Source organism: Bufo bufo, chromosome 1 (assembly GCF_905171765.1).
Source record: "Bufo bufo chromosome 1, aBufBuf1.1, whole genome shotgun sequence".
NCBI lineage: Eukaryota > Metazoa > Chordata > Amphibia > Anura > Bufonidae > Bufo > Bufo bufo.
Genome location: NC_053389.1, coordinates 454,573,283 through 454,600,794, shown reverse-complemented (window position 1 = coordinate 454,600,794; position 27,512 = coordinate 454,573,283). Strand labels below are relative to the sequence as shown.

The window sequence follows — 27,512 nt, the reverse complement described above, 5'->3', positions numbered from 1 at the left end:
AAAGTAATTGGGTTTGGCAGCTAGGTCTGCTGCAAACACATCATATCAACTGAAAAGGCGGAACAAATGAGAAGGCACATCAACCCTGAATCTGTACTCCGTGTACTGCATTCACTATTCTGGCTAGTTGTTCCAAACTGGGAGCTTCACTTTACATTAGCTGTATTTCATCCTTAAAGCGTCACTAACCTTTCAACAAACATTGCATTGATCAATAGTACAGTGTGTGTGAGGAATAAAGCCATTTCTGGCCATTATATCACTTGTATCTGGCATTTTTAATAGTTTTCCTCTGTGTATGCTGAATGTCTGGTTTGTAGTTCTCCCAGTGGCGGTGGAGACCAATCCATTGCACACAGAAAGTAGAGGAGAATCTGCTTCCTAACCTTTTCTTATTCACTTGGAAACAGCTCCAGGATCATGGAGGACAGAGAAGTACTAACCTGTATGATTGTGAATAAAGCACTTAAGCAGAGACATTACCTTCATATTCAGCTCCAGCAGTTTTTCTTGATTTGCCTGTCTCTTAAGCTCCTGCTAACTCTTCCCCCTCCCCTCTCCATAGACTTGTCTTGAAATGTGTTATATGATCCCTCTGTGAGCTGATCCCATCTTGTACAGATTCAAAGCATTTTTCAAAGATAAACTCAATTAGCAGGGGAAGGGGGGGGGGAACAACAGATAACATGAGACATTTCTCAGTGATGAGACATATTGTGGTTTATTATGATTGCTTGTATTATTTATGCAAAGTTGTTTCAAAAGTTAGTAACCATTTAACATATCATTTACACCCCAGAAATCTATTATGGCTGTAGTGAGCAGCAGGCAGTTGTCACTTTCTGACACATACACTTCATGCCAATCATGCAGGCACTACTAGTGTGCCATGTGATCACGAGCAGGGCATCGGCTGTAATGCCAAGCTTTGAATGGTTCAATCAACAGTGATCAAATTAGTCCATAGAATTTGAGGGACAAGCCCCTTTGATCTTGTTGCAGGGAATCACTCTGACATAAACAGGGCCCTTACCTTGTTTGAACTATAGGGCTGTCTGAGCATCTTGCTTGTAGTTAGAGCATACCTGTGTTATACCCTAGACCAGTGATAGCGAACCTTTTAGAGACCGAATGCCCAAACTGCAGCCCAAAACCCACTTATTTATCGCAAAGTGCCAACACAGCAATTTAACCTGAATACTACAGTTCAATTTGGTATATCTTCCAAGTACTTTATGATTTAGCTATAATAGTCCTCCTACATTCAATGTGCTGCCTGTGCCATTCATAGTGCTCCCTGCGCTGATAAATGACAGGAATAGTCTAACGCATGTTGGTACACCATAGATTTTTTCCAGGGTGCGGGTGCCCACAGAGTGCTGTCTCTGGCACCCGTGCCATAGGTTAGCCAACACTGCCCTAGACAGAATAATGTAGTGGCATATAGGTATATCTCTGTACTTTATGGTTAAAAATATAAAAATCAAACTTAAAAATCCCTCAGTGGGATCAAAAATGACAAGTAAAATGAGTAAAAGAAAGCATTGTTAAAATCAGTAAGAAATACTTTTTTTTAGAATAAACTTTATTAAACTTAAGTCCTAAAACATAGAGTAATATACATATATTTAGTAATATTACAACACACCATAAATTTATAGCATAATTTATGATTAGCATATGTGTGTCAGGATAACGACTACCATCACACACAAACAGGCATAGTGCAGCCCTAAACTGCCCAGACCCACTATCCCTACCTAATTGCAGGATCACCCACAACTGGACGACAGTCCCTTTACTGTAATATGTGAAAGGCGACACACAAACAGAGACAAACAGATGCGCAAACACAATAAGAGTAGTCATACGGAAAAAGGGTCAAAAGCTAGACAGTCAACACAGTACAAATACGCCAAAGGCAAACAAGAAAACCAAAACACTCCTAATAGTCACAAAGAACCAGGAAATCGAATACAATACCAGAACGCCAGAAGCCAAAACCATAGTCACAATACCAAATCCAGAAATCAAAGCCAAAGGAGTTTGCAATAATAACTGTTACCAATAGGGGAAGCCAGAGGACGAAAAATTCACAGGCATCTGTACACTGTAGATGCCGGTCTTTATACTGAGGAAAGGCAGCTCACGGCCCGTGCCACCTGACACTCCTACATCAATGAGGACCGGCCTACACCCCTGGTTCCCCTGGCAACCAGACGCTGCTGCCACACGGAGGAGGCATCAGCAGCCGGGGGAACTATGACAATGCAATTCTGAAGAAAAAGACTGCAGTTAACATAATCACTAAGGTACATGTACAAGAAAAAAAATGCATAAAAGTAAAACTCGCCCAGCAAAAAACAAAGCCTAATACAAAGTAGTTTTGTTGCATGCTACGGTTTTATCTCCGGCCTAAAAAACAGAACACTTGCCTGAATGCCAGCATTTTTTTTCCATAGGAATGTATTAGTGCCGGATCCGGCATTCAAAATACCGGAATGCCAGATCCGTAAAAAATTGTGAAAGAAATAAATGCCTGATCCGTTTTTCCGGATGACACCGGAAAGACAGATCCGACATTTCAAGGCATTTGTAAGACGGATCAGGATCCTGATCTGTCTTACAAATGCCATCAGTTGGCATACGTTTTGACGGATCCGGCGACGGAACTGCTTGCTGGATCACTCTGCCGCAAGTGTGAAAGTAGCCTAATGTATTTGATGACAGTAGATACAAAAATATTTTAATAATGGTGTTACCTGGTTTTTGTGGTTACAGATGTGTTGGTGTGGAGCAATGACCGTGTCATCCGCTGGATCCAAACTATAGGTCTTCGAGATTATGCAAATAATATACTAGAAAGTGGAGTCCACGGTTCTCTTATTGCTTTGGATGATAACTTTGATTACACAAGTTTAGCACTATTACTGCAAATTCCAACACAAAATACTCAGGTAAGCTTCCCTGTGCAAACACTTGCGAGAAACTGCCCATCTACCTACTGAGTGACAACAGAAGGTGTCATTTTATAGGGCAGGGATCAGTAACCTTCTGCTCTCTGTGGTAAAACTGCAACTTCAAGCATTCACACCTGCTTGGCTCTTCTTGGAACTCACACAGAAATCAAAGGAGCATGTTGGGAGTTGTAGTTTCACAATATTTGGTTGCTGACCATTGTTATAGGGAGAGGAGAATACCTTTTTAGCCACCTCTGCAATAAAGGACCTAGCATGTTAATCCAAACATGTAGGTTACACAGCTCCATCCATATAGTAACATAGTACATAATGCCGAAAAAAGACATTTGTCCATCCAGTTCGGCCTGTCATCCTGCAAGTTAATCCAGAGGAAGGCAAAAAAAAAAACTGTGAGGTAGAAGCCAATTTTCCCCACTTTAGGGGAATAAAAAATTCCGTCCCGACTCCAATCAGGCATTAGCTAAAAATACTCATTAGCTAAAATGAGCCAATATCAGGAGATCCCCTAACAATTATCTTTTGTGTACTGCAAGCTTTACTTTGACAGCTGGTTGGGCAGCTACAGTATGTTGAAATCTAAAGGTGTGTTCCTGTTTTCTTGGCATTTAAAAAAAAACACCAAAAAAAGGAGAGAAAAAAAGACATAATGTAAGATACATACAGTACAGACCAAAAGTTTGGACACGCCTTCTCATTCAAAGAGTTTTCTTTATTTTCATGACTATGAAAATTGTAGATTCACACTGAAGGCATCAAAACTATGAATTAACACATGTGGAATTATATACATAACAAACAAGTGTGAAACAACTGAAAATATGTCATATTCTAGGTTCTTCAAAGTAGCCACCTTTTGCTTTGATTACTGCTTTGCACACTCTTGGCATTCTCTTGATGAGCTTCAAGAGGTAGTCCCCTGAAATGGTTTTCACTTCATAGGTGTGCCCTGTCAGGTTTAATAAGTGGGATTTCTTGCCTTATAAATGGGGTTGGGACCATCAGTTGCGTTGAGGAGAAGTCAGGTGGATACACAGCTGATAGTCCTACTGAATAGACTGTTAGAATTTGTATTATGGCAAGAAAAAGCAGCTAAGTAAAGAAAATCGAGTGGCCTCATTACTTTAAGAAATGAAGGTCAGTCAGTCAGCCGAAAAATTGGGAAAACTGTGAAAGTAAGGGCTATTTGACCATGAAGGAGAGTGATGGGGTGCTGCGCCAGATGACCTGGCCTCCACAGTCACCGGACCTGAACCCAATCGAGATGGTTTGGGGTGAGCTGGACCGCAGAGTGAAGGCAAAAGGGCCAACAAGTGCTAAGCATCTCTGGGAACTCCTTCAAGACTGTTGGAAGACCATTTCAGGTGACTACCTCTTGAAGCTCATCAAGAGAATGCCAAGAGTGTGCAAAGCAGTAATCAAAGCAAAAGGTGTCTACTTTGAAGAACCTAGAATATGACATATTTTCAGTTGTTTCACACTTGTTTGTTATGTATATAATTCCACATGTGTTAATTCATAGTTTTGATGCCTTCATAGTCATGAAAATAAAGAAAACTCTTTGAATGAGAAAGTGTGTCCAAACTTTTGGTCTGTACTGTACATGCAGTTTTTTTTTTATTATAAAATTTTTCAAGCCAGAAGATGAAAGACACCAAGAAGAATTGAATAAAATAACAGTGCATTGTATAGACTGACAAAAAAGTTGTACAGTTTGTACTGAGCCTGAATTAAAGCTCAAGGAAACACTTGTCTACAACTGGCAGTAACAGCCAGCCAAAATTTCTATCGCCTGTTGGATACCGAAATAGCGCAACTACAAGGGATCAACAGAGCACAGGGAGTATAAAGAATAGCTGCACACATCAGGATCGGCCAACCGGAGTTATTACGGTGTCAGAGCCACATGTTTATCCATCCTGCAGCTTCTCACACAGAGACTCAGTCCTATAGTGTTAGTCCGGTCCTGCTTCTCGCTACTCCTTGTATTGTGCTGTAGACATTATCCAATCCTTCTTGTGCTGCTATCTCTCTTTGGATAGTATTCAGTCCTTCACATGTGCTGCAAAGTCCATTAAAGTTGCCCCGGCGGGGGCAGCTGACTGGTGACGTCACCACTGCACAGAATAGAAGGCCTGGATAAAGGATGTTCATGTATCCTTTTACACATCTACCGTTTTGTAGGCCCAATATACATATTTCCACACTTTTACAATTTATATTTTATTTAACCTTATAATTTTTTAGCTTTCTCCCTAAAGGCTCATGCACTCATTGCGATCCCTAATGCACGGGCAGCATCCGCGCGGATTCTGCAGACCGATCCAGACCCATTCAACTTGAATGGGTCCGTGATCCGTCCGCACTGCAAAAAAATTGTTCTATTTTTTATTAGGTGTGGAGGCATAGAGAGAAACCCCATGGAAGCACTACGGTTCTGTGCCTCTGTTCCTCACCGACCTTCCGGATTGCGGATCCATTCTAGTGAATGGGTCCGCATCCGTGATGCGGTGTGCACACGGCCGGTGCATTTGTATTGCGGACCCGCCGTGTGCATGAGCCCTAAAGGACGTATTTTTCTCTTTATATGCAGAGCATTTTTTGCATGGAAAAAAATCACGTGTTTTGGAAGAAATTCTCGCTCTTTCTTTTTAGATCTTGTGCTCAGTGGCAAACGGCCAATAGCAGCAGACCAGGCAGTTGCTATGGGGCCCATGACATAGGGCCTGCGGGTCCCGTCCCCACCGTTCAGCTTCATAGGCCTCAGGCCAATTGTATTATATTAAATATTTTAGAATTTTGCTATAGGACCCCATGATTTCTATGTACGCCCTTGCTTGTGCTGTTGGGGCTACTAAAGTACCCACATTTCTGGGCTTCTCATTTAGAAATCTTGGTTGTTGTGGAAGCAATTTCCTTATTACTTTATCCTGTTGTGATTTTCCAGTATTTCTTTACCCCCCAATCTATACTATATAGTATAATAAGAGGCACTTCTATCTTACTCTTCTCATGTCCCTCCACTTCTTAATTCCCTACAGTTCCTTCATTATTTGTCAGTAATTTCACTCTCAGGATCCCAATCTCCAACCACCATACCCTTTCTCTACACACTTCCCCTGTAAGGCCACCTCCACACGTTGTGGAATATGTGCAGTTTTTCCGTGCTGATTCCGTGGGAAAAACCGCAGCATAGCACAGTACAGTACACCATAGTGTATGAGATTACTCTTAGCAGATTTTTCTGTGCAGAAATCGACTTGCCGTCCGGAATTCCAAATCCACAGCATGTCAATTATGTTTGTGGCTTTATCTGCGGATTTCACCCTTTTCCAATGAAAGGGTGGCATCTGCGCCAAACGGCATCAAATCCGTGCCAAAAACCCCTGTGAGAAATGGCAGATTTTGGTGCGGATATGATGCAGAAACGCACAGAAATCATTAAGGAAATTCATGTGGATGCACTTATGTGCAGGTACCCTAATAATTCTGCCTCCTTATTATACCCCTCTAGTTCTGTACAATTTCTAATTGCAGGTTATTCACAGTATTTCTTAACCGTGATGGGACATATACATATGTAACTATTACTGACTGTTGGTTTTTAGAGTGTTTTAGTTTGCATGTATCTTTTCCTGTTCTATATAAATAGTTCAATCCTTTAACTTCACTTCACTTAAAAAATCAACCAAAGAATCTTCCCTTTCAAAATTAATATTATATCAGCAATAAATCTTTTCCATAGGACCAGGTTTCCACGCATCTTGCCTCCTCTGAACATAATTATCTCTTCCCATCTAACCTCACACAATTTCTCATACCTCAGTGTGAACCTGGTCCCAATAGCAGTCCCCCGTGTCTGTAAATAAAAATCATATTTTACATAAAATAATGAGTAAAAATAAAAAGAATGTACTCCCTTATAAAATCTATTTGCTTCCTGGGTAACTTACTTGCTTGAACCAAAAAGTGCTCCACTGCTTCACATTCCTTTGCATATATAATAACATAGTACATAACATAGTACATAAGGCTGAAACAAGACATTTGTCCATCCAGTTCGGCCTGTCATCCTGCAAGTTGATCCAGAGGAAGGCAAAAAAAAAAACCTGTGTAGTAGAAGCCAATTTTCCCCACTTTAGGGGAATAAAAAATTCCTTCCCGACTCCAATCAGGCAATCAGAATAACTCCCTGGATCAACGACCCCTCTCTAGTAGCTATATCCTGTAATATTATTACACTCCAGAAATACATCCAGGCCCCTCTTAAATTCCTTTATTGTACTCCCCATCACCACCTCCTCAGGCAGAGAGTTCCATAGTCTCACTGCTCTTACCGTAAAGAACCCTTTTCTATGTTTGTGTACAAACCTTCTTTCCTCCAGACGCAGAGGATGTCCCCTCATCACAGTCACAGTCCTGGGGATAAATAGATGATGGGATTGATCTCTGTACTGACCCCTGATATATTTATACATATTAATTAGATCTCCCCTCAGTCGTCTTTTTTCTAAAGTGAATAACCCTAATTTTGATAATCTTTCAGGGTACTGTAGTTGCCCCATTCCAGTTATTACTTTAGTTGCCCTCCTCTGGACCTTCTCCAGCTCTGCTATGTCTGCCTTGTTTACAGGAGCCCAGAACTGTACACAGTACTCCATGTGGGGTCTGACTAGTGATTTGTAAAGTAGTAGGACTATGTTCTTATCACGGGCATCTATGCCCCTTCTGATGCAACCCATTATCTTATTGGCCTTGGCAGCAGCTGCCTGACACTGGTTTTTGCAGCTTAGTTTGCTGTTTATTAAAATTCCTAGATCCTTTTCCATGTCAGTGTTACCGAGTGTTTTATCATTTAGTATGTACGGGTGACTTGCATTATTCCTTCCCATGTGCAAAACTTTACATTTGTCAGGGTTAGGCCTCCTGCACACGAACGTATTTTTTTGCGGTCCGCAAAAACAGGTCCCGTTTTTCCGTGATCCATGACCGTTTTTTCGTCCGTGGGTCTTCCTTGATTTTTGGAGGATCCACGGACATGAAAAAACAGTCGTTTTGGTGTCCGCCTGGCCGTGCGGAGCCAAACGGATCCGTCCTGAATTACAATGCAAGTCAATGGGGACGGATCCGTTTGACGTTGACACAATATGGTGCCATTTCAAACGGATCCGTCCCTATTGACTTTCAATGTAAAGTCTGGAGTCCCTTTTATACCATCGGATCGGAGTTTTCTCCAATCCGATGGTATATTTTAACTTGAAGCGTCCCCATCACCATGGGAACGCCCCTATGTTAGAATATACTGTCGGATATGAGTTAGATCGTGAAACCTCATTTCCGACAGTATATTCTAACACAGAGGCGTTCCCATGGTGATGGGGGCACTTCTAGTTAGAATATACTACAAACTGTGTACATGATTGCCCCCTGCTGCCTAGCAGCATCCGATCTCTTACAGGGGGCCGTGATCAGCACAATTAACCCCTCAAGTGCCGCACCTGAAGGGGTTAATTGTACTATCATATCCCCCTGTAAGAGATCAGGGCTGCCAGGCAGCAGGGGGCAGAGCCCCCCCCCCCTCCCCAGTTTGAATATCATTGGTGGCCAGTGCGCCCCCCCCCTCTTCCTCCCTCTATTGTAATAATTCGTTGGTGGCACAGTGTGCGCCCCCTTCCTCCCTCTATTGTAATAAATCGTTGGTGGCACAGTGTGCGCCCCCCCGCCCCCCCCCTCCCCCTCCTTCCTCCCTCTATTGTAATAAATCGTTGGTGGCACAGTGTGCGCCCCCCCCCCCCCTTCCTCCCTCTATTGTAATAAATCGTTGGTGGCACAGTGTGCGCCCCCCATCGGCCCCCCCCCTCCCTCTATAGCATTAACAACATTGGTGGCCAGTGTGCAGCCTCCCATCTACCCCCCCCCCGATCATTGGTGGCAGCGGGTTACTAGCAATAGTACAATAGTAAAAGATTCATACTTACCTGGGAGCTGCGATGTTCGTGTCCGGCCGGGAGCTCCTCCTACTGGTAAGTGACAGTTCATTTAGCAATGCGCCGCACAGACCTGAGGCTGTCACTTACCAGTAGGTGGAGCTCCCGGCCGAACACGAACATCGCAGCAGCCGGTAAGTATGAATCTTCTACTATTGTACTATTGCTATGTAACCATGGCAACCAGGACTGTAGTAGCGTCCTGGTTGCCATGGTTACCGATCGGAGCCCCAGCGATTAAACTGGGACTCCGATCGGAACTCCGCTGCCACCAATGATGATGGGGGGGGGGGAGATGGGAGGCCGCACACTGGCCACCAATGTTGTTAATGCTATAGAGGGAGGGGGGGCCGATGGAGGGCGCACACTGTGCCACCAACGAATTATTACAATAGAGGGAGGGAGGGGGGGGGGGCGCACACTGTGCCACCAACGAATAATTACAATAGAGGGGGGGGCCGCACTGGCCACCAATGATATTCAAACTGGGGAGGGGGGGGGGCTCTGCCCTGATCTCTTACAGGGGGATATGATAGTACAATTAACCCCTTCAGGTGCGGCACTTGAGGGGTTAATTGTGCTGATCACGGCCCCCTGTAAGAGATCGGATGCTGCCAGGCAGCAGGGGGCAGTCTTGTACACAGTTTGTAGTGTATTCTAACTAGAAGCGTCCCCATCACCATGGGAACGCTTCTGTGTTAGAATATACTGTCGGTTCTGAGTTTGAAAAAGCTCAGCTTTGAAAAAGCTTTATGCAGACGGATCTTCGGATCCGTCTGTATAAAAACTAACCTACGGCCACGGATCACGGACACGGATGCCAATCTTGTGTGCATCCGTGTTCTTTCACGGACCCATTGACTTGAATGGGTCCGTGAACCGTTGGCCGTGAAAAAAATAGGACAGGTCCTATTTTTTTCACGGCCAGGAAACACGGATCACGGATGCGGCTGCAAAACGGTGCATTTTCCGATTTTTCCACGGACCCATTGAAAGTCAATGGGTCCGCGAAAAAAAACAGAAAACGGCACAACGGCCACGGGTGCACACAACGGTCGTGTGCAGGAGGCCTTAAACCTCATCTGCCACTAATCTGCCCAAGCCTGCAATCTATCCAGATCCTTCTGTAGTAGTATACTGTCCTCTTCAGTGTGAATTACTTTACACAGTTTAGTGTCATCCATTGTACACATAATATATTGAGGTTTCCATACTTTCAGTGTATGTTTAGTTTCCAGTAAATAGGTCAAGAGGGATTGTGCATATCACTTCAGAAAGTTAGGCTGGGTTCACATCCCACTTATGGCTTAGGCCTCATGCACACGACAGTGTTTTTTCACTGTCAGTGATTTGGCTTCTGTGGTCCGTGTCCGATTTTGCTTCAGTTGTGTTTCCTTGTGTCTTCCTTTTTTGTCTGACAGGGGAGAAAAAAGGAATGTTAATGAAAAGTGTAATTTTATTGCACCAAGATCTTGTAGAAAAAAGCGGACACGGATGACATACCAGTTATGCATCAGTTTTTTTTGACGGACCCATTGACTTGAATGAGTCCATCCTCCGTTTTCCACTGACAAAAATAGGACAGGTTATATTTTTCTGACGGACTGGAATCACGGATCATGGACGCGGAGAAAAAACAGTGGACTATCAGTTTTTTTTCACAGCTCCATAGAAATAAATGGGACTTCCGCTAAACTGTGAAAAATGACGGAACAGACACGGATGCACACAATGGTCATGTGCATGAGGCCTTAGGCTGGCTTTTTCGTCCAGTCTTTTTAAAAGAATCTTTTTTTTTTATTGTCAGATTGGTACAAAATTCTGAGGCATACAGAGGTACAGTAGAGTTCCTATTGAGTCTGGGTGGGATGTAGGACCCACTAATTGCTGTAATGGTGGGTATAGGACACCCGTTGTTTGGGTCAGCTATGTGCCAAATCTTCATTCTGCTCCTAGAACAGAGCAGATCAACAGAAATAAATAATGGTGATATTAATGTTGCCTAAGGGTACCTACACAACAGAAAAGCCAACCAGATTTCTGTGCGTTTCCGCACCAAAAACCTCTCGTGTTACTTGCAGATTTGGTGCGGATCTGATGCAGTTTTTCCGCAGAGCTCACTCTTGCATTGAAAAGGGTGAAATCCGCGCAAAAGAACTGCACAAAGAATTATATCTGTAAAGAATAAATCAAGGCAACTGGATTTACTGTAGATTTCTTGAAAACGTTTTCAAGAAATCTACAGTTAGGCTGCGTTCACACGAGCGTGTCCGGATTAGTTCCGGATGCGTCCCGGTGTCTTGCGGCAAACCCGCGCGAGTAGGAATGCAATTGCAGTCAGTTTTGACTGCGATTGCGTTCCGATGTTCAGTTTTTATCGCGCGGGTGCAATGTGTTTTGCACGCGCGTGATAAAAAAACGACTGTGGTACCCAGACCCGAACTTCTTCACAGAAGTTCAGGTTTGGGTTCGGTGTTGTGTCGATGTTATTATTTTCCCTTATAACATGGTTATAAGGGAAAATAATAGCATTCTGAAAACAGAATGCATAGTAAGTGATCAGTTGAGGGTTAAAATGATTTTTTTTTTTTTTAACCCTCAACTGATCACTTACTATGCATTCTGTTTTCAGAATGCTATTATTTTCCCTTATAACCATGTTATAAGGGAAAATAATACAGTGAATAGACTGTCACCTAGCAACCATGAGTGAAAATCGCACAGCATCCGCACTTGCTTGCGGATGCTTGCGATTTTCACGCAACCCCATTCACTTCTATGGGGCCTGCGTTGCGTGAAAAACGCAGAATATAGAGCATGCTGCGATTTTCACGCAACGCACAAGTGACGCGTGAAAATCACCGCTCATCTGAACAGCCCCATAGAAATGAATGGGTCAGGATTCAGTGCGGGTGCAATACGTTCACCTACCGCATTGCACCCGCGCGGAATACTCGCCCGTGTGAACGCAGCCTAAGTCCAGTTGCCTTGATTTATTCTGCGGATTTCAAAACCCACACGGCAGGTCAATTTCTGCATGGAACAAAGAAGCAAAGTGTACGTGGGATTTGTGAAATCTCATACATTTTGCTGGTATTGTATTACACTGCAGTTTTTCCACCTGATAATCTGCACAGAAAAAACGCTCATAATCTGCAATATGTACATGTAGCCTAAATGTTGAAATATGTTCCAAACATCAATTTATTCAACTCTTTGTTTCAGGCAAGACAAATCTTGGAAAGAGAATATAATAATTTATTGGCACTTGGAACTGAAAGAAGACTTGATGAGGTAATAATCTTTGCTACTTAAGTCCAGTCTAGCCTGGGAGCCATGATGAGAATCCAAAAGCCTCCTAGTAAATGTGCGAGAGGCGGTCTGCTGTGGCCATGATGCAGCTTAGATATAGAGATGGTACTGAGTCATACAGCCTGCTATTTTAGTAGTCATGTGAATGCGTAAGGAAAATATAAGACCAGTATAATACAAAAAGAGGTAAAGTATTACTGGTGTGCATTTTAGACTGCTTAATAAGAGTCTAGGCATCTCAAATGTATGTAATTACAGTATGTGCAAATCATATCTTGACTAACTATGTACTAGGTTTAGTGCAAGAAAATAATTTGTCTATAGATAATGCAAATATAAGGTACGGTAGACTCAGGAATGAGTAGTAAAGTAGCGGTAACAGGCGGTATAATTGACTGTACTGCAACCCTTGACTTTGAGTTTGATGATCCAACTAAATAGATAGACTTTATAAAAATCTGTAAATTCAGAAAAATCAAATATTTCCTGTAATGTATTTAAAAGACTGTCTACACATTTAGGGCACATCCACGCAACCATATGTATTTTGTGGTCCACAAAATATGGATGACATCTGTGTGGCCTCAGCTTTTTTGCGGACCCATTGACTTAATGGCTCTGTGGTCTGCATTTGCTGCCAGGAATAAGATATTGTTTTCTGTGTGCCTTCTGCAACCCTATGTCCATTCCGCAAAAGATAAAACATGTCCCATTCTTGGCCGCAATTGTAGACCATGGACTCATTGAACTCAAGGAGTCTGCAAAAAAAAAAATTAATCCACGCTTTGCGATTGAAAAATACATACGGTCATGTAAATATACTCTTAATTAGTAACTTCCCAGAAACACCAAAAATGTTATTTTGTATAGAAATGTGTCATGTAAAGGGAAACTATCAGAGGCTGTTTGTCCTCCAAAACAGCAATTATTACCTGACTGTTCTGTTTCTCTATATTCTGTAACTGTCCTTTGTATCCCAAGCAGATGCCTCCTTTTGCCAAAAATGCCAGCTCGCATCATTTACTAATTAATTTCTTGCAGTTAAGGAGTTGGAGGCGTTAAGAAGACAAGTCAAGTTGTCTACTCTCAAATCTGACCTTCTCCGTCTTGATTGATGTGCCTCAGGGCAGTAAACATCAGCAGCAGCCTTGCCGATATCCCACTTGTTCACCCAATCAGTCGGGAATCCCGTTATGACAATCTCCTGGCCTCCAGCGCATGCGCAGAATGCTGCTGATGCCAGGGCAAGTATACCCTGCTTCACTGCGCATGTACTGCAAATAAAACACAACACACATGCTGGAAGTGAATCAAGTTGAAGTGGATAAGATTTCGACAGAAATAGCTTGACTTGTATTATCAGTGTCTTCACATCCTTGAATGCAGACAACTAATTTGACTATGGTACAAGCTATAGCATTAAGCCACTTTTTTTTTTTAGAAAATGAGGCACCTGCTTGGTATACAAAGGGCACCTCCCGAAGGTAGAGTAGCAGAGCAGCTGGGAAGCAGTGGCAGTTTGGAGGCCATTATGCTTAAAAGAGAAATTGATGATCTGTCTTTAGTAGTCTACCTGCAGATCAGGTAGACTTATTTATATTGGTAGTCGGCAATATAACTAAAGAGATTGACCACCTTCTGGATACTTGTAACCAATGTGTAGGTAAGATGACTATATGACACTTACTATATAGCCTTTGTTAGTATTCACTGCCGTTTGCTATATTTTTCAGGCAGGTCTTCTGTGCTGTCCACATAGAGGGCTTGTCCATAATATTGCCGTTGGCGGAGGGTCATGTGACCAGACATATCACCCATGCAAACACACTGCACCTTCACTAAACTCCCAGCAGATGGCAGGTGAAATTTATTTGAATGGAGTAGACATCACATGGAGGTGACTTACTTGGCCACATGACCCCCCCATCAGCAGTCAACTTATGGACAAGACCTCTTTGTGGACAGCACAAAAGACTTGACAAACAAGGGGGCATCTTTTATAAAAATACACAAAATGGCACAACATTCCAACAAAGGCTATATATCATCTTACAAACACATTGGTCAACAGTAACTAGAAAGTGGCCAACCCCTTTAATGGATAACCCTGCATTGGAGTTTAGAGAGTGGAAAAACATTTCTCCAGAACATTCTCCATGTTAGTTTGATGTTGCCTCTATGATCTCTTTAGAGAGGGAAAAAGACAAAACAGTTGGCCTCTTACAGTGGTACAAACAACAAGAACATTATTTAATTCCCTGTATAGCTATAAAAAGCTCCAAAATACAGTCTGAACAATGAATGACTTGTGTATTATAGTGGGAGAAAGAAAGTGCATGTTAGCAGTGTGAAATAAAATAGGAAATAATAGTTTTTACATGAATACTACTCCATTGTAATTTGGCATGCTTTGTATTTCCAGAGTGACGACAAAAACTTCAGACGTGGGCCCTCCTGGAGGAGGCAATTTCCACCACGAGAGGTCCATGGAATCAGCATGATGCCAGGCTCTTCAGAAACACTGCCAGCAGGGTTTAGATTAACAACAACATCCGGGCACTCGCGGAAAATGACAACAGATGGTACCAGTTTATTTTTAGCTCTGCTTGCAGCAAGACGGCATACAATTGTGTATAAGTGCATTAAATAGATTATGTCAAAATAACATGCTGTACATTTCCTGGACGCAATCATTTAATGAATATCACGGAAACTAATTAAATCATACATACTATAAACATTATATTCAAGATTCCAGCTTATCACACACATTCCAGCACAGCTACTGTAAAGTCTAATAAATACACACTGTAGTGAGGAGCAGCAAACAGGACCTGTTACACCATTAAAGGGAACCTGTCACCGGGATTTTGGGTATAGAGCTGAGGACATGGGCTGCTAGATCGCCGCTAGCACATCCGCAATATCCAGTCCCCATAGCTCTGCGTGCTTTTATTGTGTAAAAAAAAAAACGTAAATGAGGCAAGTAAGAAGCCCAAGGGGCTGTTACTAACGTTTCCGGAGCCCAGCCACACCCACAGTGAAGGAGCCCAGCACTGCCCCACATACTCCGAATCTATTCAGAGTATGCGGGGCAAGGTGGTGCTGGGCTCCTTCACTGTGGGTGTGGCTGCACTCCAAGAGTCAGAGAACACTGGACTCATCTCTGAAGCATGGAGGAGACAGGACTCATCTAAGGTGCATTTACATATATGGCGGGAACATTTATTTTAGTGTTTTTTTTAACTGATAGTTTGTTCAGAATTGATTTTAATATCATTATTAATGTATTAAAAAGTATTTTTAGAAAAGTGAGTGGATAAATAGGCTTTGAAAGTGATGACAGGTTTCCTTTAAGATCTCATTAAAGCTTACCTAAACTTTCAGGTACATCTTCATGTGTGTATACATGAGTGATAGCGCTATATCTGACTAGTCTATGACTTGTTTCTGGCATTTTTTTAGGCATTTTCTCTCTGTATGCTATATTTTCAGTTGTCAATGATCCAGTGGGTGAAGACTACCTGCTATGATGTCTCCACATAGAGTACACATAAAGACAGCAGGTTCTGATTCGTAACTCCCAATGACTCAGAATCACACAGAAGCACTATATAGGACATTAGGGAGATGAGCAATATACTGAGCAATATAGATGTGATAAAGCTTTTTTTGGTGAATTATATTACTGACTAGTAGTTGCTGAATTATGTCTGTGCTGTCTGGTCTCTTTGCACTTCCTCACTTGACCCCCTAAGTCTACTATACTTACAGGTGAATCGGCCCTGATACCTATGTTTTTTGGATAATGGAGTAGATGTTCTTTATGTTGGCTGTATGACAATCTTTTGCTTTAAGTGACATATTTCATAGTGCAGTGTTTGAATTTCACTTCTGCTTAAAGTTTACTTAAGTCTTTATTATCTCTTGTATTTTATCAGCTGCTGCCTCTCCAGCAATGCAGAGATTAGACAGCTCTACAGTTCGAACATACTCATGTTGACAAATCTAAAAAGAGCAAAGCACTGAGTTGCAGTAAGTATTCTGACATTTCCTGGAAAATAAGTACCAACTATCCTTGCATATAGGACTAGAACTAAATGGTAAATTGTAGTTGCACGACATGAGATCACAATGCTGCAATACTACCAGGGGTGCCCCACCAATGAGGCCAGGTGAGGTGATCGCCTTAGATAGCACCAGGTAGGGACAAGATAGGGGCAGCGGAAGGGCCATTGGCAATGAGCGCTTTAATTGTGGCAAAGGGGATGGGTTAAGAAATTGGCATGGGGGGGCCCCCGTTTCATTTTCTGCCTCAGGCAGCAGAAAGGCTAGGTGCACTCCTGGTTGTGACCCACAAGTTCCTACAAGCCTGTTGGATTTCTGCGCAGCCACCTTCACTATCATTAGTTTTGTAATACAACATTTGCAATCTTAATGTTGGGTGACCAGAAGTAGCCTAGTAACCCTAGCCTAAAACCATACATGAATGCATCTACCTTTTAATGCATCTGTGTAAGTTATTGTTCCACATTTAATTCTGCCTAAAGGTAATTTTCATAAAAACATACAAAACCCTAACTTTTTTTTGTGCCTTAGGCCAGTTATAATGGATTCTTTTATGAACTTATTGATGAGCAGCCGAACCACTTCAGGTGTCATGAACTGTTATCTATGGTTCTTCATAGAATTGCTGGTAGACCTGACACATTTATATACTTATAACACTATTTTTTGTATATGATTAAAGGGGTTTGTGAGTTTTCGATATTGATGGCCTATCCTTAGGATAGGTAACCAATATCTGATTGGCAGGGATTCGACTCCCAGCACCCCACCTTTTAGCCGTTTAACCACTTCCCATCTGGGCCCTTTGCCCCCTTCCTGACCAGGCCAAATTTTGCAAAACTGACATATCTCACTTTATGTGGTAATAACTTTAGAACGCCTTTATTTATCCAAGTCATTCAGAGATTGTTTTCTCGTGACACATTGTACTTCATGATAGTCATAAATTTGAGTCAAAATATTTCACCTTTATTTATGAAAAAATCCCAAATTTACCCAAAAATTTGAAAAATTCGCAATTTTCTAAATTTCAATTTCTCTGCTTTCAAAACAGAAAGTGATACCTCATAAAATAGTTATTATTTAACATTTCCCATATGTCTACTTTATGTTGGCATCATTTTGGAAATGTCATTTTATTTTTTTAGGACGTTAGAAGGCTTAGAAGTTTAGAAGCAATTCTTCAAATTTGTAAGAAAATTGCCAAAACCCACTTTATAAGGACCAGTTCAGGTCTGAAGTCACTTTGTGGGGCCTACATAGTGGATACCCCCATAAATGACCCTATTGTAGAAACTACACCCCTCAAGGTATTCAAAACCGATTTTACAAACGTTGTTAACCCTTTAGGCGTTCCACAAGAATTAAAGGAAAATGGAGATCAAATTTTTAAATTTCACTTTTTTGGCAGATTTTCCATTTTAATCAATTTTTTTTTTAACACATCGATGGTTAACAGCCAAACAAAACTCAATATTTATTACCCAGATTCTGCGGTTTACAGAAACACCCCACATGTGGTCATAAACTGCTGTATGGGCACACGGCAGGGCGCAGAAGAAAAGGAACTCCACATGGTTTTTAGATGCCATGTTCCATTTGAAGCCCCCTGATGCACCCTTACAGTAGAAACTCCCAAGAAGTGACCCCATTTTGGAAACTAGGGGATAAGGTGCCAGTTTTATTAGTACTATTTTTGGGTACATATGATTTTTTGATCATTCATTATAACACTTTATGGGGCAAGGTGACCAAAAAATTGGTTGTTTTAGCACAGTTTCTATTTATTTATTTTTACAGCGTTCACCTGAGGGGTTCAGTCAAGTGACATTTTTATAGAGCAGATTGTTACGGACGTGGCGATACCTAATATGTATACTTTTTCTCATTTATTAAAGTTTTACACAATAATAGCATTTTTGAAACCAAAAATTATGTTTTAATGTGTCCATGTTCTGAGAGCTATAGTTTTTTTATTTTTTGAGAGATTTTCTTATGTAGGGGCTCATTTTTTGCGGGATGAGGTGACGGTTTTATTGGTACTATTTTGTGGGACATACGCGTTTTTGATCACTTGGTGTTGCACCTTTTGTGATGCAAGGTGACAAAAATTTCTTGTTTTGACACAGTTTTTTTTATTTATTTTTTACGGTGTTCACCCGAGGGGTTAGGTCATGTGATATTTTTATAGAGCTGGTTTTTACGGACGCGGCAATACAAAATATGTCTATTTTATTTTATTTTTTTTTTTTTTTTTTTTTTTTTTTTTTTTTATTCCTTACTTGGGATTTTTTTTTTTTTTTACATGTGAACCTTTTTTTTATTTTATTTTTTCAACACTTTATTTTATTTTTATTTTATTTTACACTTTTCGTCCCCCATAAGGTCATACAAGACCTCTGGGGGACATTTACTTCACTTTTTTTTTTTTTTTTTCACAGTTGATTTCTCCTGTAACTGGGGCTGAGATAGTAGCCCCAGTTACAGGACAAATGCACCCCTATAGAGGCTGTACAGCAGCAATCCTGCGCTGTACAGCCTCACAGCATGGCTGATCGAGGTCTCTGAGAGACCTCACACAGCCCCTGCACTCTCCGGTCCCGGCGGTCACATGACCGCCGGGCCAGAACAGGAAGCGCACAGCGCTTCCTGCTCTGCAGACACAGCGCTCGGTGAGCGCTGTGTCTGCAGCGATCGTGAAGGCAGGGACACCTGGGCACTGTCCCTGCCTTATCTCTGGGTTGCCCTGCTGTCACTGACAGCGGGCAACCCGATCAGCAGCTGCACGATTAGCGTGCAGCTGCTATTTCTGACAGGACGTTTTAAAACGTGCTGTCAGAAATAGACGTCCACCCATAGGACGTTTATATCCTATGGGCGGACGTGAGGCGGTTAAAGAGGAAGCGCTGCTTGGTGAGCGCAGTGTCCTCTTCATAGACCATTAACATCACGTTCATCGGTCACATGGTCAAAGTGCAGCTCAGCCTATTCAAGTGCATGAGGCTAAGCTGCAATACCAGACGCTATCCAATGGATGGCATTGTGATTGTCAAGTGGTACGGAGCCTCTTCAAGCAGCTGATCTGTAGGGGTGCTGGGAGTCGGACCCCTGCCAATAAGATATTGAAAAACCAGGAAAACCCCTTTGAACTACACAGAAATATAACAAGAACCTCTAGTGCAGGGATGGCCAACCTGCAGCTCTCCAGCCGTTGTAAAACTACAACTCCCACCATGCCCTGCTGTAGGCTTATCGCTGTAGGTAGTCTGGGCATGCTGGGAGTTGAAGTTTTGCAACAGCTGGAGAGCCGCAGGTTAGCCATCCCAGCAGTAGTGATTAGCTCCTTGGATCAGATTTTGAAAGTCTTTAGTAGGGATGAGTGAATTTGTTTCAACCGAACATGAGTTCGGGAAATGTTTTTTTTACAGTGAAAATCAATTTCTTAAGTTATTACTGTAGAAAGCACTCGCTTCGTACAGTTTTGAAAGGAAGTTTTATGCAAATTGACCTCAGATGTTTCGTTCGAAGTAGATTCGCTCATCCCCAACTATTAGTATTTCTGAAAACACTTGCAGTGTTGTGATTAGGTAATAGCATCTGACTGACAGACAGTAGCTCCCTGAATAAAGCTATTAGAGCAGAAGTAAAAATGAATTATATTTTGGGTTTAACTCTGTTTTCCTCCCATTCATATACATATACAGCACTATCCAAAATGTGGATTTTAGAATGATACACTCTATGGCAGGGGTGGCCAGCCTTACAGACACAAAGAGCCAAAAAACAAAACAACGTATGACTACCAGGAGCCACAAGATATACATTTACACACGAGTCATCGTATTTTTCACCCTTCAAGATGCACCTAGGTTTTAACAAAGAAAAATAAGAAAAAAAAAGTTTTTCATCTGATCTGATGTCTGATAAAAAAAAATCTTATTTTTCATTAGCAGAGAAAAAAAGAAAAAATATATTTTGCATCAGACCTCAGATCAGATTCCCAATCCTCATATTACCTAAAATAAGATCCCCAAACCTCCAAATCAGACCCCCAAAATAAGACCCCCAATGCTCAGATCAGTCTACACAAATCAGACTCCCAGTGCCAGACCCTCAGTGCTCAGATCTCCCGCCCCCCAATGCTTAGATCTCCCCCTTCTCAGATCTGACCCCCCATGCTCAGACATGACCAACCCATGCTCAAACAAGGCCCCCATGCTCATATCAGACCTCCATTGCTCAGATCAGGACCCCCCCATGCTTAGATCAGACCCCCATCCTTAGTTCTATAATTTTAAACGCTCTCCACTGTGACCTGATGAGCACAACGTCAGGTCATAGTGCGTGTCTCCACGTACTACGTTCTCACACTGTGTGCATCAGGAGATAGGCGAGAGTGAGCTGGAGCTGCAAAGTAGCAACAGTGCCCAATCAGGAAAAGAGATCTGAGCATGGGGTGGAGAGTGAGCCGGCCTGACTGCTTCCCGGCTCCACAGCTAGAGCCGCACTTGAAGAAGCAAAGAGCCGAATGCGGCTCAAGAGCCACGGGTTGGCCTTCCCTGCTCTATGGTCTCTGTATACGTTTTTAGATTTGTTTCCTATTTGATAAGTGGTAGATTAAGAAAGCAATTTATTATTCCTTTAACCAAAACCTCTATTTTATGCATCCTGATATTTTGCCATTTGCTCTCGCAGGTGTCACCTTTTAACTATCTACCTGAAGTGCACTACCTAGAAGAACTGCAGCAAGCGAACAACTGGCGAGTGCCCTGACGGCAGAATGAGCACTGATTTACAATACTAAAATGTGAAGATATTTTTATGTACTGCATTATCATATGCTTAGTTTAAGACAGAGAACAAACTATAATTGTAAGAAGGTTCCCATGTTCCTTAGAGGCTTCAGTGTGCACAACTTACTGAGATGGAACCAATTGTTTTTATGTTCTGTTACATCTGTTTTCCTTGTAAAATACTAGAAATCTTTAAGTATTTAATGTGTATTTATTTTCTGACGTGAAAGTCTTTTTATTTTCTCAGGTGTAAATGGTTATAAATATGATTTTTTTAAATAAAAGTTAAAGTTCAGTAAGTCTATGTGGGAAGACCTGACAAAGTGTCACTAATGTTTGTACCTTTCCATTTCACTGTTTTTACAGTTTTTGGATTGTAACAGTCAATCTAGTATGTTTAGCAGTTAGATGCCTCAACATGTTTCTCCTAAGAACCTCTAAACATACAGCTGAATACCTGCCTCTGGCTCTGAAGGATGCAATCTGGCTATTGAGCCCAAAAAGACTGAGGAAGGTGCCCGATAGGTCACAAACTATCGGAGAAGCACTGTGAAGGCTCTTTGAGTAATGAACTGTTTACATGAGTCAATAGCAATCACCGAAACAAAACAGTCTTTGTAAAACAGTCATGAATTAATGTAACCTGTGGACCAAGAAAACACTTTGCTTTACCAAGAACAACTTTTGCTTTCTTTCATCTGTTCAGATGCCAGCATCCGCTGGATAGAACAGTCTACCAGTTCTTTTTCCAATGTACAAATTTAACTTTCTTTAGGAAAGCCATTTACTGTTAAGCTCTTAGCCACGATGGCCTTGTAAAGACTTTCTCAAAGTTCAGAGGAAATAACTGAAAGACAGTGTGACGTATGCTTAAATATTATATCTAACCCTAGGTATAATACATATGCATACGTGAAATCTTATTACCTGCTGTGGCTTTATTTGTTGTTGCAACCGTTGCTTTCTTAATAGTTTCTATAGACATTTCTAAGTAGGCGTTAAGATTATTTGAAACGATTTGCCAACTTCAGCTTCTTGACTTTCGCTTCAATACTGTCTTTTAGTTTTTCTGTTAAGAAACTGCACGTTCATAAACCTTTCTTTTTGTCAGATCTCATTTTTAACCAATGAAAGTTGAAAGTTAATGGTGACAAATTGTTTTCCTTCCATTGTCAATAAAAAGGGAAAAAAAAAAATCTAAATTCTGTATTTGATTTCCATATGTTCATACTGATATTAAAGATATTTTTGTATGAATAAGGTGGAGTCTTCCAGATGGCCACAAGAGAGTGCTATAGGATTGAAATATGATCTTCCAGTTTCCATGGAGATGAATCACTTTCTCTGCTTTAACAGTAAGCTTTTCATATAGGTAGTGACACAAGACAATACAGTAAAACATTTCCGTTTAACATAGTCCATATGAACCTGGATCACTGTATCATACCTGACCAACAGGTATGAATATGTGATGAGGAGAGACAACACAAGATTCAACAGAACATATACGAACACATTTGCTATAGTGCCTAAGATGAGATGGGTTAGTGTTTTTGCTTTTTTTTTCTGATATTTTTATTTTTTTAACCCATTCCACATTGCAATACGCGATCCATTACAGAGGCCTGGTTCAAGGGTCAACACTTTAAATAATATAGAAAAGAAACCTAGCTCTTGTTGTTAGGGGGAAAGGTCATCAATATAAACCCCTCTATCAGCAGTTAGAAGAGGCCGGCGCTCCGTGAGCGTGGCAGCCTCTTCCTAGGTCATGTGATGTCACCATACATCGGTCACATAACCTAGTTGCACCTCAACCCCATCCAAGTCAATGGGACCGAGCTGCAATATCAAGAACAACCGATATACGGCGCTGTGCTTGGAAAGCTGCCGGGAGCCAGCTGCCCTCACCAGAGCTCTGGTGAGCACAGCAGCTCTGTGAAACAGCTGATTGTCCAGGGTGCCGGAACTCAGACCCCCACTGATGTGATAATATTGACCTATCCTGAGGATAGGTCATCATTATCATTCCTGGATAACCCCTTTAATTTTCTTCTTTGAATGTACTTCAAGGGTATACACAAACCAAAGATAAACTGAGACTAAACGTTTTTTTTTAACAAAATATAAATATACTTTATTCAATAATTTCCTTAAGATATTAGATGTGATACATCGGATAAAATAGTGGACTACACCTGAGGGGGCATAACACAAAATGCATATAGTTGGAGGACAATAAAAGAAGACCAAGTTGGCTGGGGTACATAATAGGTACACTAATGTTTACAGAAGTCACACCCAAATCGTTTCAAAGTGCAAGTGCATACAGTTGCAAGAAAAAGTATGTGAACCCTTTGGAATGATATGGATTTCTGCACAAATTGGTCATAAAATGTGATCTGATCTTCATCTAAGTCACAACAATAGACAATCACAGTCTGCCTAAAATAATAACACACAAAGAATTAAATGGTACCATGTTTTTATTGAACACACCGTGTAAAAATTCACAGTGCAGGTGGAAAAAGTATGTGAACCCCAAGACTAATGACATCTCCAAGAGCTAATTGGAGTGAGGTGTCAGCCAACTGGAGTCCAATCAATGAGATTAGATTGGAGTGTTGGTTACAGCTGCCCTGCCCTAAAAAAAAAAAACACACCAGTTCTGGGTTTGCTTTTCACAAGAAGCATTGCCTGATGTGAATGATGCCTCGCACAAAAGAGCTTTCAGAAGACCTACGATTAAGAATTGTTGACTTGCATAAAGCTGGAAAGGGTTATAAAAGTATCTCCAAAAGCCTTGCTGTTCATCAGTCCACGGTAAGACAAATTGTCTATAAATGGAGAAAGTTCAGCACTGCTGCTACTCTCCCTAGGAGTGGCTGTCCTGTAAAGATGACTGCAAGAACACAGCGCAGACTGCTCAATGAGATGAAGAAGAATCCTAGAGTGTCAGCTAAAGACTTACAAAAGTCTCTGGCATATGCTAACATCCCTGTAAGCGAATCTAGGATACGTAAAACCCTAAACAAGAATGGATTTCATGGGAGCATACCACAGAGGAAGCCACTGCTGTCCAAAAAAAAACATTGCTGCACGTTTACAGTTTGCACAAGAGCACCTGGATGTTCCACAGCAGTATTGGCAAAATATTCTGTGGACAGATGAAACAAAAGTTGAGTTGTTTGGAAGAAACACACAACACTATGTGTGGAGAAAAAGAGGCACAGAACACCAACATCAAAACCTCATCCCAACTGTGAAGTATAGTGGTGGGGGCATCATGGTTTGGGACTGCTTTGCTGCGTCAGGGCCTGGACGGATTGATATCATCAAAGGAAAAATGAATTACCAAGTTTATCAAGACATTTTGCAGGAGAACTTAAGGCCATCTGTCCACCAGCTGAAGCTCAACAGAAGATGGGTGTTGCAACAGGACAACGACCCAAAGCATAGAAGTAAATCGACAACTGAATGGCTTAAACAGAAGAAAATGCGCCTTCTGGAGTGGCCCAGTCAGAGTCCTGACCTCAATCCGATTGAGATGCTGTGGCATGACCTCAAGAAAGCGATTCACACCAGACATCCCAAGAATATTGCTGAACTGAAACAGTTCTGTAAAGAGGAATGGTCAAGAATTACTCCTGACCGTTGTGCACGTCTGATCTGCAACTACAGGAAACGTTTGGTTGAAGTTATTGCTGCCAAAGGAGGTTCAACCAGTTATTAAATCCAAGGGTTCACATACTTTTTCCACCTGCACTGTGAATGTCTACATGGTGTGTTCAATAAAAACATGGTAACATTTAATTCTTTGTGTGTTATTAGTTTAAAGTTAAACAGACTGTGATTGTCTATTGCTGTGACTTAGATGAAGATCAGATCACATTTTATGACCAATTTGTGCAGAAATCCATATCATTCCAAAGGGTTCACATACTTTTTCTTGCAACTGTATCTCTGTGAGCATGAAAGGAGTAACCATCAGTAACCTGAAATCAGGCCGTAAAGAGAAATGTATACATACATACATACATACATACATACATAGAAGCTAGTCACTTAAATGGCCATGTCCACTATTAGTTACAGATTTTATAAGGAAGGGATCGCAAAAAGAAAATTCAAAAAGCAGTCCCTCTATTACATGTAGCAAATGGCCAAGTGTGCTAGAAACAGATCACATATGCAGGCACCAACTGCTTATACAAAAGCCTCACACCCTATAGAGTAACATACCCATAAACCAGTAATGTCCACCTCAGGAGAGCCACGTACCCCACGTGTGTTTCAGCTAGAATGCCTTCCTCTACATGTAATAGAGGGACTGCTTTTGGCATTTACTTTTTGTGAACCCTTCCTTATAGAATCTGTGTTCACTAATAGTGGACATGGCCATTTAAGTGACTAGCTTCTATGTATGTATGTATACATTTCTGTTTATGGCCTGATTTCAGGTTACTGATGGTTACTCCTTTCATGCTCACAGAGATATTCACTTGCACTTTGACACGATTTGGGTGTGACTTCTGTATACATTAGTGTACCTATTATGTACCCCAGCCAACTTGGTCTTCTTTTATTGTCCTTCACCTATATGCATTTTGTGTTATGCCCCCTCAGGTGTAGTCCACTTTTTTATCCGATGTATCACATCTAATATCTTATGGTAATTATTGAATAAAGTATATTTATATTTTGCTATAAAAACCTGTTTAGTCTCAGTTTATCTTTGGCTTGTGTATATTTATGTACACTGAGTAGGTATGTCATTTTAGGGTGTTCTTTTCACATAGGATCATCATTTGTGCAGGTAGAGCTATGTGTATTTTGTGACCGATATCGTTTAATGTACTTCAAGGGGTAGTCCCATCTGGGACATTTTGGAAGTCCCAAAGTGGTGAATGGGGCAGTGGCTATGCTGCACAGATTTCTCTCCATTCACTGCTGTGTGACTTGCAAAAATAGTGCACTTTTAGGCGACTTCCAGTTCCAGCGCTGAGATGCAGGAGATGTAAGTGAGCTCCGGCCGTCCCTCACCAAGATCGTGCTCCGAATTCAACATACCAGCACAGAAGGGGTAGTTTCTGCAACCCTAAACTCCTCAGAGCATTCTGTCCTGTCGTCCATGGACAGATACTTACTCCGGAGCGGCAACAAGCAAGTACGGAGCGGCGCTTCACAGGCCGATAACACCATGCCGAACAGTGCCATAGATAACGCCACCGATGCCTTGCCCATTACCCAGACAGATAGCCAACCCGAGACGGCTAAAATAAATTACAAAACTCTAGCCATAGAAGTAGCCAGGCACTTGGCACCTGATATTAAAGAGACACTTTCTAAAACGCTGACGCAGTCTCTACAACAACTGCATGAAACGGTAGCGCAGCATGACTTGTGTCTACAAGTTCTTAGAGAATTCTAAGAACGGTATGGCTATTCAGGAGCTACAAAAGCACAACATCATATTAAAGGACCGTCTGGAGGACTTGGAGAATCGCTCCAGACGGAATAACCTGAGGCTCTTAGGCCTACCGTAATCTATCAAGCCACAGGCTTTCAAAGACATCTGTGAGAGGGAACTACGATGGCCCTGGGGCTAGATGGCAGGCACAAAGTAGAAAGGGCTCACCATGTCGGACCGGCACCAGATTTACAGCGTTCACCTGCTAGGGGTGGTAATGACCTGATACCGAGACCCCGTCAAGTCATCATGAGACCCCGTCAAGTCATCATGCGTTACTTGGACTTTAGTGACAAGGAGTCCATACTAAGGGCCTTCAGAGCCCAGAAAAAGCCCTTGAAGATCAGAGGGCATGTCATCCTACTCTTTGCAGATTATTGAGCTCAAGTCGCAAGACAAAGAAGGGAGTTTAGCGCCATATGCTCCGACTCTATTCCGACAACAAATCAGGTTTCAACTGCAATACCCGGCCACATTGAAAGTGACTCTTCCGGATGGTACAATTACCTCAATCCAAGACCCATCAGCAGTTGCAGAATCGTTGCATTTGCTACTAGAATTGGAAGGTCCTCGGGACGCGGGAGACCATAGATCTGCCAAATCCCTGTTGAGGGAGAGAACCAGAAGCCCAGAATGGAAGCACCTACCTCAGAGGGAACGAGGTCGCAGGGGCTGGGAGAAACCGCCCGGTAGGGGCCGTATGCCTCGCATCAGCTAAAGATGCTAGCTTTTTCATGTTTTTCATGTTTAATGCTACTCATTGTCCTTCTCTTATTTGTGGAAGGATCTTATGTCCGCTTAAGCGATCAGTTACCACAGTTGGTGTTAATATAACAGTTAGCATATAGTTACCTGCATTACACCTGCCGCTGATACAAGGATATCAGCGGCAGCAAAAGTAAATTAA

General features: G+C 41.8%; 1 protein-coding gene across 1 annotated transcript in view; it reads left to right on the top strand.

Annotated features, from left to right (window-relative positions):
• Window positions 1–21,417, top strand: part of PPFIA2 (PTPRF interacting protein alpha 2) — a 385,317-nt gene extending 363,900 nt beyond the window's left edge. Inside the window, exons 27-31 of the mRNA XM_040408503.1 lie at window positions 2,782–2,957; window positions 12,191–12,259; window positions 14,700–14,859; window positions 16,219–16,312; window positions 21,041–21,417. Coding sequence (XP_040264437.1) covers window positions 2,782–2,957; window positions 12,191–12,259; window positions 14,700–14,859; window positions 16,219–16,280 — 467 coding nt within the window. The 3' untranslated portion in view covers window positions 16,281–16,312; window positions 21,041–21,417. The remainder of the gene's footprint in view (window positions 1–2,781; window positions 2,958–12,190; window positions 12,260–14,699; window positions 14,860–16,218; window positions 16,313–21,040) is intronic.
• The last annotated feature ends 6,095 nt before the right edge of the window (window positions 21,418–27,512 follow it).